This window comes from Rana temporaria, chromosome 7, assembly GCF_905171775.1.
Source record: "Rana temporaria chromosome 7, aRanTem1.1, whole genome shotgun sequence".
In the NCBI taxonomy this organism is placed as follows: Eukaryota; Metazoa; Chordata; class Amphibia; order Anura; family Ranidae; genus Rana; species Rana temporaria.
In genome coordinates, this window is record NC_053495.1 from 155,058,327 (window position 1) to 155,077,560 (window position 19,234).

A 19,234-nucleotide genomic window follows, 5' to 3' on the forward strand; every position below is an offset into this window, starting at 1 on the left:
CGCCTGTGTTAACATCACAAGAGACTTTCTCCTGCGTTCCAGTTGAAGACCTGTTTGACTGAAGTTCCCTCTGGCTACAGATCCTGCTTGCTGTTCCACTACCTTTATCGCTGGCTTTTGGACATTAGCTTGGCCAACTACCCAATCTGGTTACCGTACTCTGACTATGTTTTGACTACGCTTACTCTGTTTACCTTTTTATTTTTATTATTAAACAAGTGTGATTTAACTGTACCTCTGTCTCAGTCTGATTCATGGTTTCTGACACTCGCGCGCTGAACCGACAAGCAGAGGGGTGGAGGAAAGAGAAGGAGACCAGCATGCTGCACACTCCACGAGGCTGCTGAAGATGCTGGAGGGTGATCGGAGAATACCTACTGTACAGTGGTTACCTGAACTGCAGGATCGAACGCTGGTAGATACCAGCATCCGGCTGGAGATCTGTGGAGGACTCGCTTTGGGGATGATCGGAAGAGTGGAGCGGCTGTGCCTGCCATGTCCCAGGTGTCACATCCCAACTGCTGGGGTCATTGTGGGGAGCCACTAACCCGACTGGGGCCTGTGCAGCAGGAATCAAGGTATTACTTTACCAACCTGCTTTCAGGACTATGTGTGCCACAGCTGCAGGAGACTCGGAGGGCTGCACTATTCGGGCTAAAAATCACCCAAAGTGTTGCAGAACAGGAGATATATATATATATATATATATAAGAAGGCCAGTATGGTGGCCTGAGTTTATGGGAGGAGCCCGGAGGGTATTTAAGCAGTCCACTCACACATGCTCTTGCGCTGTCAGTTCAGTGTGCGGTACTACACGTCACTGGGCCGACTCTTCCCAGCTCACCTCATGTCAGTGAGTCTGCTCATTCAATCGCATCTGACACCCTCCCGCCCTTCCCTTTTTCAGGGCACTTCTCAGCATAACCTTCTTCAATTAAATACCCATTACTTATCTTGGGTATGCCCCCTTTTCTTGGCATACTGACCAGACCACCAAGGCACACTTCAGGTCTATTTATGTTGTAAGTCTTGTCGCGTGTTTATGTGATCCACATCACTCTCGGTCAGAGGGAAACGACGATAAATATATATATATATATATATATATATATATATATATATATATATATATATATATCATATATCATTTATTAAAAGTGTTTTCAATCTTTATATAAAAAAAAAGTTGCCATTATTTTTACTTACAAATGCAAACAGCAAAGCACAATGACCAATTGACAATCAGTAATCATGTTTCTTTGCTCTGTATGCTGTAATTCAATGAAAAACAAAATGTGATTGGTTAGCAAAGATTCCTGCACTTTCCACATTTTCATTGATCATTGAACTGGTTTACTGAGGTGTATTTTTCTCATGGAGCACAAAATGCTCACATTTCAATACCAAATCATGAATTGAACTATTTGAAAATAAAATTAGGATTGTGATTGGATGATGCTTTATTTAATCAGGATTACTGAAATCATTTGGTTTTCTGCCATTTGTCATGTTTAAAGCGGATGTGCCACTAAAAAAATATATTAAAAGCCAGCAGCTACAAATACTGCAGCTGCTGACTTTTAATATATGGACACTTACCTGTCCTGGAGTCCAGCGCCGTCCGCAGCAGATGACGAGCGATCGCTCGTCACCCTGCTGCTCCCCCCTCCATCCACGGTGAGGGAACCAGGAAGTGAAGCGCTCAGGCTTCACTGCCCGGTTCCCTACGGCGTATGCGCGAGTTGCGCTGCGCCCGTCGATTGGCTCCTGCTGTGTGCTGGGAGCCGAGTGTTCCCAGCATACAACGGGGGACGGACGGGAAGCAAGGAAAAAACCCGTCTTTTGCCCATATCGTAGGGCCGGAAGTGGGTGCAGATACCTGTCTGTAGACAGGTATCTGCACCCCCCTTCCCCCTGAAAGGTGTCAAATGTGACACCAGAGGGGGGGAGGATGCCGATCAGCGTGACTTCACTTTAGAGTGGAGATCCGCTTTAAATGTAGCTAATGAGTTGGAAACATGTGGCATACAGTATATTACAACGAGATATAAGAAATATAGTTAGATGGAGAGAGACTTACAAAAGTACGACCTGTACCAAAAATGTTATCAGCCTGGCAGCCTGTACACTTCTGCAAAAAGAGTATAAAGTACATTGTTAGAGGTAGTAATAATAATAATAATAATAATAATAATAATAATAATAATAACAGTAATAATAAAATACTTAAGTGAAAATTATAAATTGGGGAATTCCATAATTTTTGGGGATTTGGGTAGTATCTTTTTTTCCATGTCTATAAGCTGTATCATTAAAGTGGTTCTAAAGGTAGAGTTTTTTTTTTTTATGTAATGCATTCTCTGTATTAAGATCAGTGTTGCCAACCACCAGTATTTTTTATTGGCAGTCAGTAAAAAACAGGCACTTTTCTCCTGCCAGTTAATGCCAGTGATGCCTCGTACACACGACCAGTTTTCCCGTCGAGAAAACTACTGTGACAGCTTTTGGCCAGGAAAACTGGCCATGTGTATGCTCCATGGCAGTTTTCCCGATTGGAAAACCGCTAAGGAATCACGGTGGGAAAAATGAGAACATGTTTCCTTTTTTCCCGCCGGGATTCCCGGCGGTTTTTAACCTGGCTGTTTTCCTATGGGCAAAGCCTGCGGGAGAACATACACACTGCCCGGTTTTCCGGCCAAAGCTCTCAATTTTTTCTGCCAGAAAAACCGGCTGTGTGTAGGGGGAAAAAGCTGCCGAGCTGGTTCTTGACTGTCCACTCAGGTTTGCCGGTGGTAAAAAGTCCGCCGGGAAACCCGATTGTGGGTACGAGGCATAACAGGAAAAGGTTGCCAGTAAAAAATATGGCTGTGATGCTCGGCATGCGCAGCTCCGGTTTGGAGTCGGCAGAGACCATCCAACTGCTACAGTGTGTTTGGGCGGGTCTGGTGGAGGCGGTGCCTGAGCATGTTGTGTGATGTTATGGTGCAAGGGAGCTGAGCCAAGTTGCCAGGGCCTTGTGTGCGGGTCTGCAGGACAGAAACAAGGCAAGCCGGGAGCTGGACTGTCAGTGCTGTTTGAATTAGAGTGGACTGAAGCGACCACCTGGTGTGGAGAGAGACTGTCACTGTGACTCAGGAGTGGATGTGTCTCATCGCTGAAGTGTCATCATCCTCCGTGCTGCTGCATACTGCTGTCCGTGTCACTGTGAGAGTCAATTTCATGTGTTTGTGCCACCCATTCTAATTTCTTGCCCTCCTGAGTCCTGTCCCTGAGCTTACTATATCAAAAATAAAATAAGAATTGCATATTATACTAGTTTGTAGCCTAAATACTGAAATTTGCACTTAAAACAGGAATTTTGTAACATTTGGAAATACCTGTAAAAACTTGGCCAGTGAATTTTGGGTGCCGTGCCAGTAAATTTCAAATTGGTAGGTTGGCAACGCTGATTAAGATAAAAAGAAAACGTTGTTTTCAGCTTCTTCCCCTAGCCCCCATTATACTCACCTGAGCCTGATCTCTATCTAGTGCATCTCTATTCAGTGCTGTACCTGAGATAAGTGGCTCCCTCCACTCTCTTTCTCCTCTCTGGCCATAGAGGCATCAATCGGCTCCTGATGCTGTCAATTACAGCCATTGAGCAAAGAGCAGAGATAGGGCTGAGTTGCGCTGTGTGTGTTAATTGACACACAGGACACTGCTTAGGATCAAGCTTGCATGAGTGCCCCCATTGTCGCTTGCTATCTGGGCACTCAGAACGGGGCTGGAGCCAGGAGCACTGGTGGGGACCCCTGAAAATGAGGATCTAGGCTGCTCTGTGCAAAACCATTGCACAGAGCAGGTAAGTATATATGTTTGGTATTTAAAACAAATCCCTTTACAATCAGTTTAAAGCAGTCAAAGGGCAGTCAAACGCAAAAAGAAAATTCAGCACAAAGGACATGACTTACAGTCAGTATGATGTGTCCCTTGTGCTGATTCCTTTTCTGGTGAAAACCTCCTCCATCCTGCCCCTCCAACCCCACCACTGTAATCTTTCAGCGTGGTAGGGGTCAATTTTCTTTTACTGGATAGACTTTAGTAAATATTTTCCTATGTTCATGTTGGGCATAAAAAGGAAAAAAAATATTGAACAGCTAATCTATACATAAAGTCTTAAAATTAGTACTCCATACCAGTGCATTAACGTATGGTTTTGCTGCAGCATTGTAATTGTTTACATTTTTATCCTCCTAAAAAAAAGAACACAGAGTCAAACTTACTAAAAGGAAAGTGAAAGAATCTATTGCCATTAATCATATAATACACAGCAAATGGTTTGTATAAAATTATTATTATACACGATTTATATAGTACCAATAGTTTACGCAGTGCTTTACAATGTAGAGGGGGGGCAGCACAATTCTAGTACAGTTCAATACAAAAGGGACAGGTGGGCCCTGCTCATAGAGCTTACATTCTAAAGGGAGGGGGTGGTGGTAAAAAAGGTAATAGCTGCGGGGTATGGTTTGATGGGGGTGGCTCTGGGACAGTTGTAAGGTGGGTGTGGGATAGGCTTCCCTGAATAATTGAGTTTTCAGGGATCTCCTAAAGGTGGACAGGTTAGGGGCTGATCAGACATTCCGGGGCAGGGAGTTCCAGAGGATGGGAGATGCTCTGGAGAAGTCCTGAAGGCAAGCATGGGAGGAGATAACAAGAGAACTAGAGAGCAGGGGGAGACGATTTGGGCGATATCTGCAGATGAGGTTGATAATGTAGCTGGGGGCGATGTTGTGGATGGCATTGTATGTTGTGGTTAGCATTTTGAATTTTATACAGTGGGGTAGGGGAAGCCAGTAAAGGGATTGGCAGAGTGTTCTAGACACCAAAATGCATTCAGAATGCCTAATCAGATCTGTTGGCAGTGATTAAAGTGTCCATTTATGAAATGGATTTATGCCACGATAGTAAATATAATTTATATCCACTGTACAGCGGTTTATGTGGCTGTGATGAGGAGTGGAGATGTTTTTCTGTCTCCCACTGCAGCAAAATGAGAGAAAATGATCTCCCTCCCTGATTCTCCACCTCAGAGATAGTAATAGCAGGGAAAGAGAAACAGTCACAACGTGATGAGGGAGCAGATGAATGTCACTACTTGGCAGCCCCAGTAAAATCACCCTTCACATTCAGGTTATATATATATATATATATATATATATATATATATATATATATATATATATACTGTATATATATATATATATATATATATATATATATATATATATATATATATATATATATATACGCACACATACCTATGTGTGTACATATACAACTATAAATATACAGCATATGCATATATACATGTCAGTTTTTGAGGAAACAACATATTGGTATATTACCATGCCCCTTAGGGCTTATAAAAGTCAGAGGCTTTTACCCCCTAGAAACATTTCCTAGTGCTTAGGGCAGGCATGTCTAAAGTCCGGTCCGCGGGCTAATCGGCCTGCCTGGTAATTTTGACATTTGTCGGGGATTCGTTGCCCCCAACAAATCCCAGAGCATCGGGGGCCACAAAAGATATAAATGCTGGCTGCCTTGGAGGGGACGGGATGAGTGCCGTACAGGATACAGGAGTATTTACTGTTTACACGGTGTCCTGTGTAAAAGGAAGTCCCGTCTCCTGTGCTGCCATTGGACAACTGTTCTGTCCATCATAGGAGACGGGACTTTCAATTAAAGAGGCAGCTGAGAAAACAGGAGTTTCTCTTGTATGTCTGTCGGCTCTTGTCCTGCCCCCTCCCTGTCTCTTGAGACTGCAGATGGACATGAATCAGGTTGCACTGACGGCAATGGTGAGTCTGCATTCATATCAATGTGTGTGCTGCATTCATGGCAATGGAGTCGGTGCTGCATTCATGCTAATGGAGTGGGTGCTGCATTCATGGCAATGGAGTGGATGCTGCATTCATGGCAATACGGTGGGTGCTGCATTCATGACACTTGTGAGGCTGCAGATGGGCACTGACCCTTATTTTGCTTCACAGTTTGTTATTTAAAATTTAGTATTTCTTCCTGAAACTTTCCTTTTAAAGTTAAGGTGCGTATTTTAAGCAGATAAATATGGTATATCCAAATAACACGCCCAAGCTCATCTCTTCACCACTCACAATCACAAAGGCAAGAGAATTTTTCCAGCCAGAGTCTGCTTGGCTGGTGTGGTCATTTTGCCCCGTCGGATCTCGACACGCTTGGGACACACAGTCATACATATATATATACTGGGCCAATTTGGACAAGATTCAATTTATCTACCAGCATGTCTTTGGACTGTGGGAGGAAACCGGAGTACCCAGAGGAAACCCACACAGGCACAGGGAGAACATGCAAACTCCAGGCAGATGGTGTCGTGGTCAGGATTCGAACCAGCGACCCTTTTGCTGCTAGGCAAAAGTGCTACTCACTACACCGCAGTGCTGCCCATGCACAAGAAAACTGCTTCTTGCCGAGAAAGCCGTTCGCGATTCCAGACGAGAAACCCAAGAGTGTGTATACTTACCTTTCGCCGTGGAAACCCGCGCATGCTCAAAATGACTTTGATGCATGCGCGGTAGCTTCCACGGCATAGGTAGGGTGAAGCAAGATGGCGGCGATGACATGACAGCGTTCTTTTCTTTCTAGAAATGAAAGTCAGTACACTCGGGCGGCAAGAGTTTCTTGCCAAGAATCTCGTCAGGGAAAACGACGGGTTTTTCCTGACGAGATTCTCGGTTGTGTGTACGAGGCCTGAGACCAAATTTTTAATGGTTTAAAGAATGTCAGGCAAAATGGTCGGCCATCAAGCGTGTTCACCTCTTCAAATCTGGCCCTCTTTGAAAAAAGTTTGGACACCCCTGGCTTAGGAGGTCGTGTCCTTTTTAATTCCCTGAGGTCTTATGTGGGTATACTTCCACTAGACTTCAATATATTCCCATTCTGTATGTGGACAGTAAAAATAACAATAATAAAAGTCATATTGGAGAGGGACCATGCATGAATAATTCTGTTTTTAATTATATCAGGACATTTCAGTGACCAGAGTGTATTTATAAAGCCATTAATACATTTGGTTACAAATGTCACAGGAATGTCTTGATATAAAAAAAAAAAAACATTTTCTTGCATAGCCCCTGCCGAATAAGTCTTTTTAACAATTTATTTTATTTTAACTGTTATTTTTCCTGCTTTCCCTACTTATTTAAGTTTTTATTTAAGAGTGTTTTCTCCTCACCTTCAATGCACATTGTGGCCATTCACTGCATATTCCATTCACTTTTTTTCTCAGTCAAAAAAGTACAATTGTTAAAGCGGGGGTTCACCCTAAAAACTATTTTCTAACATTACATTGACATGACTCTCGACAATGACAGTATGGCGTTTTTTTTTTTTTTTGCTGTACATACCTTTGTACAGCTATTTTCTTCCCTGGCTTCCGGGTAGTGAATCCCACGGGAGTGGGCGTTCCTATCCAACAGGTGATTGACGTGATGACAAAAACTACCTCCCCCTGTCGCATAAGGAGCGTCACGAGTTGCCGAAAGAAGCCGAACGGCGGTGCGCAGGCGCCGTATAGCGCTGACTCGCGGTTCGGCTTCTTTCGGCAACTCGTGATGCTCCTTATGCGATGGGGGGAGCTAGTTTTTGTCATCATCAGTGGCGGTTTGTCCATAGAGGGCGCTGGAGCGCCGCCCCCTCTGGCTCTCACCGCCACTGAGTGAAATAACATAGATTCATGCATTGCACGAATCTATGTTATTTTCGCCGCTGCCACTGTTATTCAGATGGTCGGCGCTCAATGTCCGGCCATCTGAATAACGCCAGCTGGTTGGCTGTAGGGAAATGTCTATCAAAGCCAACGGCTCTGATAGGCTTTCCCAATACAGCCCTCGGGTCCCGGAAGCTTATTCTCGGAGCGCACAGACTGTACGCCCCTTGAATAAGATGACAGGCGTCTCAGCCAATCACGTTGGCCGGTTTTGGCTACCTGTAACCTGATTGGCTGAGACGCCTGTCAGTCATCGAGGGCGGGAGAAGACATTGTGGGACGTGGATGCCTGACTCCAGTAAAGGTAAGTGCCGGGCGGGGGGGGGGGGGGGAGAACGCAATTTACAGGGCACAGTGGGGACAATTGGCACAGCGGCGACCATTAAAGGGCACAGTGACTGCGTTTAATGGCATGGCACAGTGGTGACAATGGATGGCACAGTGGCTGCGTTTAATGGCATGGCACAGTGGTGACAATGGATGGCACAGTGGTGACAATGGATGGCACAGTGGCTGCGTTTAATGGCATGGCACAGTGGTGACAATGTATGGCACAGGGGCTGCGTTTAATGGCATGGCACAGTGGTGACAATGTATGGCACAGGGGCTGCGTTTAATGGCATGGCACAGTGGTGACAATGTATGGCACAGTGGCTGCGTTTAATGGCATGGCACAGTGGTGACAATGGATGGCACAGTGACTGCGTTTAATGGCATGGCACAGTGGTGACAATGTATGGCACAGTGGCTGCGTTTAATGGCATGGCACAGTGGTGACAATGTATGGCACTGTGGTGACAATGGATGGCACAGTGGTGACAATGGATGGCACAGAGGCTGCGTTTAATGGCATGGCACAGTGGTGACCATGTATGGCACAGTGGCTGCGTTTAATGGCATGGCACAGTGGTGACAATGGATGGCACAGTGACTGCGTTTAATGGCATGGCACAGTGGTGCGAATTGATGGCACAGTGGTGCGAATTGATGGCACAGTGACTGCATTTGATGGCATTGCACAGTGACTGCATTTAATGGCATGGCACAGTGGTGCGAATTGATGGCACAGTGGTGCGAATTGATGGCACAGTGACTGCATTTGATGGCATGGCACAGTGACTGCGTTTAATGGCATGGCACAGTGGTGCGAATTGATGGCACAGTGGCTGCATTTGATGGCATGTAACAGTGGCTGCGTTTGGGCACAGTGAGACTGCAATTTTTTTTTTCCTTTGCGCCCCCCCAAAAATTTTGAGCACCAGCCGCCACTGGTCATCATGTCAATCACCTGCTGGATAGGAAAGCCCACTCCCACAGGATTCACTACCCGGAAGCCAGGGAAGAAAATAGCTGTACGAGCTATGTACAGCAAAAAAAAAAAACGGCATACTGCCGGAAGATTAATTGCAAACCTTAAAAACCTTGTGACCTTTATTTTTAAATCTTTTCCCTAACACCTGAACCTTCTGAACATCCTGGCTTTTTGTTTTATTATTTTCTGTATTTTGTAAATGTTATTAAGACCCGGTTCACACTGGGGCGACTCGTCAGGCGACACAGCCGCCTGACAAGTCGCGTCCCATTGTAGTGAATAGAACCGTTCTAATAGGAGCGACGCAAGTCGCTCCGACTTAGAAAAAGGTTCTTGTACGACTTTGGGGGCGACTCAGGGCGATTTGCATTGACTTCTATACAGAAGTCATTTTGCAAGTCACCTTAGAAGTCGTCTTCAGGTCGCCTGGCCGAGTCGCCCCCGAAGTCGTGCCGCCCCATTGTGAACCGGCTCTAAAGGTTCAGAATTTTCTGTATAGGGCCCAAACAAATATCTATAGCAGAAAAAAGCAAATGCATCTCAGGGGCCTAACAGACTCCCCTTCATCAGAACTCAGCACTGCTTTAATGGACTAAGATAATCAGATATCAGACAAATCTGTGGTTTTCTGTTTGGAACAGTTTTAGAAAGCAAGTTATGCCAGTGTTAATGAGCATATCAAAGGACCTGATGATTGGGGAGTGAGGCCTCGTACACACGACCGAGTTTCTCGGCAAAAACCAGCAAGAACCTTGCTGGGAGATATTTTTTTGCCGAGGAAACCGGTCGTGTGTACATTTTCGTCAAGGAAACTGTCGAGAACCTCGTCGAGCCAAAAAGAGAGCAAGTTCTCTATTTCCTCGATGGGAGTCTGATTTGGCTCGTTGAGATCCTCCACGGGCTGGTTTTCGACGAGAAACTCGGACGTCTGTATGCTAAGAAACCCACGCTTGCTCAGATTAAAGTATGAGACGGGAGTAAAAGTAGCATTTGTAATGGAGATAACACATTTTTAAAGCTGTAACAGGCTGAAAAGTGCAAATCGTCTCTTACCAAACTTTTATTTAACACGCAAACACATGAAATTAGCAAAAGAAGCCCCAAGGGTTTAGCCAGTGGAATCGAACTTCCCCTGCCATTGTATGTGTTGTATGTCACCGTGTTTGAGAACGAGGAGATTTTGGCTTGACAGTGTGTACGCAAAGCAAGCTTGTCGAGTTCCTTGACAAGCCTAACAAGGAACTCGAGGAGGAAAACGATGTGTTTCGCCCGACGAGATTCTCGGTCGTGTGTACGAGGCCTGAGTCTGTTTGGCTCCTGAAATTGTTGACTTTTTCCTGCATTGAACCAGTTTTATCAATAAAAGCTTTGGCTGCATGTTTGGTGCTCTCATTAGACTGTATATATGTTTTTATTACTGTCTGTGTCCCAGCTAAGAAGTTTCACCTTCCCTGTTTGTCCTTATGACCATTGACGCAGGACATAAGGTGCCGAAAAATGCTAAATGTTACCAGGACAAGAGTTGAAGGGGGAAATCTTGCAGTGTGGGGACCCCTTTTTTTTTAAAAGCTGTCTAAGAAGAAAATTCCCCCATTATTTAGAGAATTCCTTTCACTTCCTGTTGCATTAAATATAATTCTCCCTTTTGATACACAGAATGCCAAAAATAATAGATAAAACAAAGCATAGTGTGTACATTAGGCCCCTTTCACACCGACACGTTTTTCAGGCGGTTTAGCGCTAAAAATAGCGCTGCTATTCCGCCTGAAAAAATCATGCCCTGCAGTCTTCAGTGTGAAAGCCCGAAGGCTTTCACACTGAAGCGGTGCGTTAGCAGGACCACTCCAAAAGTCCTGCTAACCGCATCTTTGGAGCGGTGAAGGAGCGGTGTGTTTACCGCTCCTACACCGCTCCTTTCCATTGAAATCAATGGGAAACCGCAGTAATACAGCCGGCAATGCTCCTCTATACCGCCAGCGCACCTTCTGCGCCCAGTGTGAAAGGGGCTTTAAACTATGAGAGATCTTGAAACATTTTATGCTTATTTAGATATATCTTTATTTATTTTTCTTTTCTTTTTTTCAAACTATTTAGTCTACTTTCTTGCTGTTAATAGGATAATCTCAAGTGAGCTGAGGATGGTGAAAATTATAATTTTTTAGAATTAGTCATATCAATGTTACAAAGGATAACATCCCTATTGCATAACTTACATTTCAGCTTCACTTGTTATTCTCAGCTCTCTCCATTGTTTTACAGAATAAGAAAGGGGGCACATTAGGAGCCCACTTGAGTGGGATTGTGGCCATCACAGGGTTAATATGTTAATAGGTGATGGTGTATGGGTTATATTTAGTTAATGTTTGCAGGTAATTCCTATGTACTGTACCTTTAAATTCGGGATCATCAGCCAGCCAATGGGAGGCGACGGAAGCTTCTGGGAGCCAGGAAAGGCTTTATAAGGATTGGCTGGGCTGGGAATCTCCCTCTTTTCCTTTGGCAGCAGCAGCTGAAGAACTCCCTCCCTCCTCCCCTGTTGCGGTAAATTTTATGTGGTAGGCGTCACCTTGGGAGTCCAGGGGGGACGTGATATGTCAATTAATGATTTAAATGCTGCTTGAGTTATAAAAACTGAGCAGTTGCACATATTTTGGTTTTTGCTTGATTAATGGCAATTTTTTGATGTTGAAGTTATGAAATAAAATGGATATGATGATTTAAAAATTCTTTGTGTTTAAACCAATAAAAGTTACCGCGGCCTTTATTCGCCAATGATGGGTCAGTGTATTTATTTGTTATTTGTGCCTGGAGTAAGGTTGTTGGGTGAAGTGTATGGCCTACAGTCCCAACTGCTTCATGAGACAAATATTTTTTTTTTTTATACCTGGTAGTAGTTAACTGGAGATGAATGCGACTACTAACTATGACTAGGTATACCATGACCTAGATAAATGAGATGCGCCACAGGCATTACTTTTGTATAGTGGCTCTTTAGAACAAATAAACTTACAAACGTGTTATTGTCACAGTAAAATGTACCTGAAATTTATTGTATGCACAAAAGAATTTGCCAAAAGCAGGAAGAAAATCTCCAAGTTCCTGAAAATGAACAACATATGTTAGTGATGAATATATCCAACACTATTAACTTTCTTTTTTATTTAAGTATTGTAAAATACAGAACCAATAAGAAAAACATGTAATGTGCATACCAGGAGATTAAGGAAACAGTAGAGCGGTATAATACATAGAACACTCCCAACAAGTCAAGGACCAAAAAGATTAGATACATTTGACAATGGAAGCATAAAATCAAACAGTGAATATTTAGAAGGGGCAAGCAAAGTATTATGTCCTTCTCCCAATGAGATGATCATAAGCCTCAGGAGTAAATGAATCATGCAGAGTGTTTAGTGTCTGCCTGAAATATAGGGCCAGATTCAGGTACAATTACGTTACTCCACGGCGGCGTAACGTATCCCATTTACGTTACACCGCCGTAGGTTTACAGCGTAAGTGCCTGATTCACAAAGCTCTTACCTGTAAACTTGCGGCGGTGTAACGTAAATCCGCTCGGCGCAAGCCCGCCTAATTCAAAAGGGGCGGGCACCATTTAAATTAGGCGCGTTCCCGCGCCGAACGTTCTGCGCATGCTCCATGTTTAAATTTCCCAACGTGCTTTGCGCGAAATTACGGCGCCCGGACGCTTTTTTAACTGCGACGTGCGTTACGGCGTTTCGTATTCCCGGACGTCTTACGAAAAAAAAAAATTGAATTTGACGCGGGAACGACGGCCATACATTAACATGGCTGTTCTAAAGATAAGCCATGTTAAAGCAGGTGTAACTTTGCGACGAGTAAAAACGACTAGCGGCGACGTACGAGATTGCGATGAACGCGCGGATCTTCGTGGATCGCCGTAACTAGTCATTTGCATATTCTACGCCGACCGCAATGGAATCGCCAACTAGCGGCCGGCCTAGAATAGCATTCTAAGATCCGACTGTGTAAGTCAATTACACCTGTCGGATCTTAGGGCTATCTATGCGTAGCTGATTCTATGAATCAGCTGCATAGTTAGGATGGGCGGATCACAGAGATACGACGGCGTATCAGGAGATACGCCATCGTATCTCTTCTGTGAATCTGGCCCCTTATCCCTAAGGAGAAAAAATGCTAGAGGACCTATGCACCCCATGCATCATACCAACATGGTGGATTAACAAGAATCTGATTTTTGAATATCAGGATACAAAAACAAAAATGGTGAAGGGGAACCATAGCTGAGGCCTCAGGAGAATGACCACCATTCGTGAGAGAGAGTCATATATACAATTATTTCTGCAAAGAGTATGAGTCCTTTAATACAGATAGCTGAAACTGACAAAAAGACAATGGGGCAGATCCATGTACAGCGGTGCATATTACCGCCGGGCGTAGCGTATCTAAGATACACTACGCCACTGTAACTTACTTTTTTTTTCAAATCTTCAAAGAATTTGCGCTGTAAGTTACGGAGGCGTAGTGTATCTTTGGCGGCGTAAGGGCGCGGAATTCAAATGGATGTGATGGGGGCGTGTTTTATGTAAATACGTTGTAACCCGACGTAAACAACGTTTTTTTTGAACGGCGCATGCGCCGTCCGTGGGGGTATCCCAGTGCACATGCTCGAAATTAAACCGGAACAAGCCAATGCTTACGACGGTGACGTCATTCTACGCAAATCCCTAAAAACATTCTAAACATTTTTTTTCGATTTTCCTGAATTTCCAAAAAACGAATGAAACAAAAACATTTTTTTTTTCCGATTTTCCCGAATTTCTGAATTTCCGAAAAAAAATAAAAAAACGAAAATAACATAAACGAAAAAAACGTTTTTTTTGGCAGTGCACATGTCTAGTGTCCTTATTGGGGTTTCACTTGTAGCGTTTGTACAGGGAGTGAAAGTCCCTAGTCAATCCGTTTATTTCAAGGCTGCGTCCAACACTATTAACAAAGGAACTTATGAACTGAATGGAGATGATTTAGTATAGGAATAGAGACTGTTTACTTAGCAAACTGAATGTCCCCATAGCGTAGTAAAACCATGACACTGGACCAGATTCAAGAAGCAATTGCGCCCCTGTAACCATAAGTTACACGGCGCAATTGCTTACTTGCTCTGGTGTAACGAGTGCTCCTGATTCAGGAACCTCGTTACACCGACTGCAGCCTAAAATCTGCGCGGCATAAGGCACTTATGCCTCGCAGATTTTAGGCTGCATTCTTGTGCTTGCCGCTAGGGGGCGCTCCCATTGTGATCAGCGTGTAGTATGCAAATTGCATACTACCACTGATTCACAAGCTTGCGCGGGCCCCGCGCAAGCCAGGTACGGAGTTTCCGTACGGCAACTTTAGTGCAAGGTTGCCCCTTCTAATAGTAGGGGCAGCCAATGCTAAAGTATAGCCGACCTTCCCGCGCCGTGAAATTTGAATTTCACGGCGTTTGCGTAAGTGATTCGTGAATGGCGCTGGACGCCATTCACGTTCACTTTGAAGCAAATGACATCCTTGCGACGTCATTTGCCGCAATGCACGTCGGGAAAGTTTCCCGACGGAGCATGCGATGTACGCTCGGCACGGGAGCGCGCCTAATTTAAATGATTCCCGCCCCCGGCGGGATCATTTAACTTGCGCGCGCTTACGCCGGGCAAATTTGCCGGCGCGCCCTCGCAGTTCACGGAGCTACTGCAAATATTTGCGGGGGCGCAGGGCAAAATCGTTGCCCTGCTCCCCCGCAAATATAGCGCAAGCTATGCTGAATCTGGGCCACTGTGTTTGCTTCAATCACATCGTCACACCTCGGGTTATACATAGATCAAATTTGGCTGTTTCAGCAGGGACCAGCACATTTCAATCCACGTATGGGCTAGCTGGTTGTACACAAGTCGATCTATCAATCGACTTGTGTACAGACAGCCTGTTTTTTTTTTTTCCAAATGATCAGAAACGCCGGCTTCCCACCTTGTAGAACACAAAAGTGCTGCTGGAGTGATTCTCCCATCCACATTGAGTGTGTGGATGGGGGCATCAGATATTTTTTTGTTGAACCTGCCGGTTGAACAAAAAAAATCCTGTAACAATCCTGTGTATTAAATGTGAACACAATTTTTCTTTATTCACTTTGCTAAGTAAACAGCCTCTCTATTCCTTTAGTAAAGTAACCTTGTAAAAGGTCTTTTTTATAAAACAAATTCAGGAGGATATTGCTTTTAAAGTTAAAAAAAAACAAAAAAAAAACAATGCATCTGTAGATGACAAAAATGTAATACAAGATGTAATATTTTTAACAAAATCAACAAAATGTGTGTGTAACCAAGAATATAGTTCTTGGTTACACACATAGTAGTGGTGTTCTAATTGATGCCTTTCTGCCCTAGATCTCTATTGTTGAGGTATTTTTTCTCCTTCATTGATATGCGCTGATGAGGCTGCACTGATGGGCACTGATAGGTGGCACTGATGGGTGACAATGATGTCCCACTGACAGAAGACGGGGATCAGCTTTTCTTTTCCCCCTCACGCTGCCATTATGAGAAAAAAAAGAGATTACCGATCTTCTGTTTACATCACGTGATCAGCTGTCATTGGCTGACAGCTGATCATGTGGTAAGACGTCAGGATCTGCCCCTTACTCAAAGACTCTGTGATTACAGAGCATGCCACAATCACAGGGCGCACAGGCAGCTTATGCATGGGAGGATGTCATTTGACAGCCTGCTGGCAATTAAGGCCCACGCTGTAGCCGTCATTCGGCTATAGTGTGGGCACAAGAAGATTAAAAATTACACGCTGTACTTTGTCTTGATGACAAATAAAAAAGATCCTAAAACAATTGTATTTGTATTGTACAAAATAATTTTCATGTTAATTACCACTTTACCTTTAGTGCTAGTATCAGACAATTATCGTCGCCTGGATTAGAAACAGAATTTCCTGAACAGCTACTATCTATAATACAATGACATAACATAGACATAGATTAATATTACCTGGAGACCTCCCAACAATGGGCTAGATTCAGATAGCCCGCCGTAAGTTTGTGCGGGCGTAGCGTATCTCAGATATGCTACGCCGCCGTAACTTAGTGAGGCTGGGGCTGGATTCACAAAGAACCTGCGCCCTAAGTTACGGCGGCGTAGCGTAAATCTGCCGGCGTAAGCGCGCCAAATTCAAATTGAGAAGAGGTGGGCGTGTTTTATGTAAATAAAACATGACCCCACGTAAATGACGTCACTAACAAACGGCGCATGCGCCGTCCGTGAACGTATCCCAGTGCGCATGCTCGTAATCACGTTGCAAATAGTCAATGCTTTTGACGTGAACGTAATTTGAGCCAATCCCTATTCGCGAACGACTTACGCAAACTACGTAAACAACGTAAAATTCAACACTGTCCCGACGTCCATATTTAACATTGGCTATGCCTCATATAGCAGGCATAACCTTACGCCGGAAAAAGCCTTACGCAAACGACCTAAAAAAATGCGCTGGGCGCACGTACGTTTCTGAATCTGCGTATCTAGCTCATTTGCATATTCTACGCGGAAATCAGCTGAAGCGCCACCTAGCGGCCAGCGTAAATATGCACCCTAAGATACGACGGCGTAGGAGACTTACGCCGCTCGTATCTTAGCCTAATTTAAGCGTATCTGGTTTCCAGAATACGTTTAAATTTACGACGGCGTCGATTCAGAGTTACAACGGCGTATCTACTGATACGCCGGCGTAACTCTCTATGAATCTAGCCCAATGTGTCCAAATTGTTCTAGCAATTTGATAAAAATCTTATTTAATGATTAATAGTGCTTACCTTGACAGAAGCTCAGACCAAACAGTGCAAACAGCAGGATGATCTTCATTGTACTGATTGATTTTTTTTCAACTGTGGATGATTGCCTCAGTTCTTATTTATAACGTTTTAAAGTCAGTGCCTTCATTAAACACATGACATAAAAAAATGTCATGATGATGAAACATTAAATTAAATATGTTGCCAGCATTTAAGAAAACAAGCAGTGCTTGCCAAGACTAAATTGAAACATTAAAGACAAGACTGTTTGGTTTAATTCTCTTTCCTACCATCTCATCTTTCTGCACATCATGGCTTTTTTACTATTTCTTTGTATTTTATGATAATGTTAAGTGTTAACAATTTTCTGTACTAGACTAAACTATTTGTCTTGGAACTTTCCTTTTTAAACCAACTAGACTTTTATATTTTATGGGAAAAATTAATTTTGGTTCCAGAGTAAATGTTTTAAATTAAATATTATATACCATATATACTCGAGTATAAGCTGACCTGAATATAAGTCGAGGCACCTAATTTTACCACAAAAAAACTTGGAAAATGTATTGACTCGAGTATAAGCCTAGAGTGTCCATCTGCATGCCACACTGTGCCTCACTTTGCCTCACTGTGTCCATGTGCATGCCTCACTGTGCCCATGCCTTACTGTGTTTATGCCAAACTGTGCCCATGCCTCACTGTGTCCATGCCTCACTGTGCCCATGCCTCACTGTGTTCATGACTAGACTTACGTATAACATGGGAGTCTATGGAAGGGTTGCCCGGTTTGAAAAATCGGTGCTCCCCAGCCATAGGTCCCCCAGACAGCAAACTTTGCACAATTGTAGAGGAGAACTGTGGCTATATGTGTGCCCAGGGGACCTACGGCAGCCGGTACCGGGTCCCCAAAGTTACCAAATAAATTACCGTTTAACATGGGAGTCTATGGAAGGGGTGCCCGACTTTGAAAAATCGGTGCTCCCCGGCCGTAGGGCCGTAGGTCCCCCGGACAACAAACTTTGCACACTTGTAGGGAACATACGGCCGGCCAGTAACAGGTCCCCAAAGTCCGGGAGATTAGGCGCAAAAAGGTGACTCAGGGCCAAGGAGGGGCATTTTCAGCACAAAATAAATGTGCTGGAAAACTTGGCTTATACTCGAGTATATACGGTCGTGCATATTTAGGTACTTAGGTGGATCCCATTAGTACATATAACACAAACAGAGAGACAGAGGGCAACACCATCATAAGTCAGCTATAAATGGTTCAAACCTTGGTCAGTTCAGAAGAAACTGGCCGAGATTCGAACCATGTATGGGCAAGTGGAATCAACCTTGGTACAACCAGCCTGTTGGATTTTGCATGCAATTATTGTTAGTGGCTGTTATAGCCACTAGCACTAATCACTGTGGGGGTTAATCCATCCTTGCCAGGAGAACACAATGGCTTGGCAATTTTTCTCCAGACTCTCAACCAACTGGCTTATGTCAGTGTAGTAGGACACAGGAGGGATTCATGGCTCCATGAGGGTCAATGTGAACCAGTTCTTCATTTTCTGGACTGACCTGTGGACACCCCTCTACCAAGTCTTCCTTAGGCTGAAACTAGATCACCCGGGCATCTACCCCTTCCGCTAGACATCTCTTCTCCCTGGAAACAGGTGGGTATAACTTCCTGCCATTCCAACAACACTCGAGTACAGTCCAGGGTAACCTCTTCCCTTGTGTCCAGAATGTACACTCTCTTTTCTGGTACTAGGGCCCTTACCCACTGTCGAATTTGATTTTCAGTGCACTTGTTCCCTGGGACCTCGATTACTGTGCACAATTCCACTGTATTGCAACAAATTCTCTCTATGTCAGCTCTCTCTAAACTACTTCAAGAGCACACTGACAAATGGCTGCTACGTACCCACCCTTTTATAGTGAAGGGGCTGGCAAATAACAAAGCCGAAATTAAAGGCCCTTCTAAGTACCGTAACTTAAAGGGGTTGTAAAGACAAAAATATTTTCCTCTTAAAAAAAGTCTGACAGTAGCTGATAAAGTAAAAAGTAATGTTTTGCATTATAACTAGTTTGATACCTGTTGAAATCGAGCCGTTTTATTCACCTCCAGCACTCCTGAATCAATATTTTCACTGACTTCCTGGTTTGCGGTGCGCATTCATTCTTGCTACATCACGGCCTAATGGGAACTACAGTTCCCATTAGGCTTAGCCTCCATGCCTGTGAGGGATAAGAGAGCATCTTCACGCAGGGCTGTAGTCATAGGGAGGGGGTGAGCACATTCTGCTTTCCACCA

General features: G+C 44.1%; 1 protein-coding gene across 2 annotated transcripts in view; it reads right to left on the reverse strand.

Moving 5' to 3' along the window:
• Positions 1–17,056, reverse strand: part of LOC120945791 — a 61,337-nt gene extending 44,281 nt beyond the window's left edge. For both annotated transcript variants that reach the window (XM_040360198.1, XM_040360197.1), the window contains exons 1-5: positions 16,954–17,056; positions 16,024–16,091; positions 12,141–12,200; positions 4,176–4,232; positions 2,081–2,131 (exon numbers count right to left, since the gene is read on the reverse strand). In XM_040360198.1, the coding sequence (XP_040216132.1) occupies positions 2,081–2,131; positions 4,176–4,232; positions 12,141–12,200; positions 16,024–16,091; positions 16,954–17,002 (285 nt within the window). In that variant the 5' untranslated portion in view covers positions 17,003–17,056. The remainder of the gene's footprint in view (positions 1–2,080; positions 2,132–4,175; positions 4,233–12,140; positions 12,201–16,023; positions 16,092–16,953) is intronic.
• Positions 17,057–19,234: the final 2,178 nt, after the last annotated feature.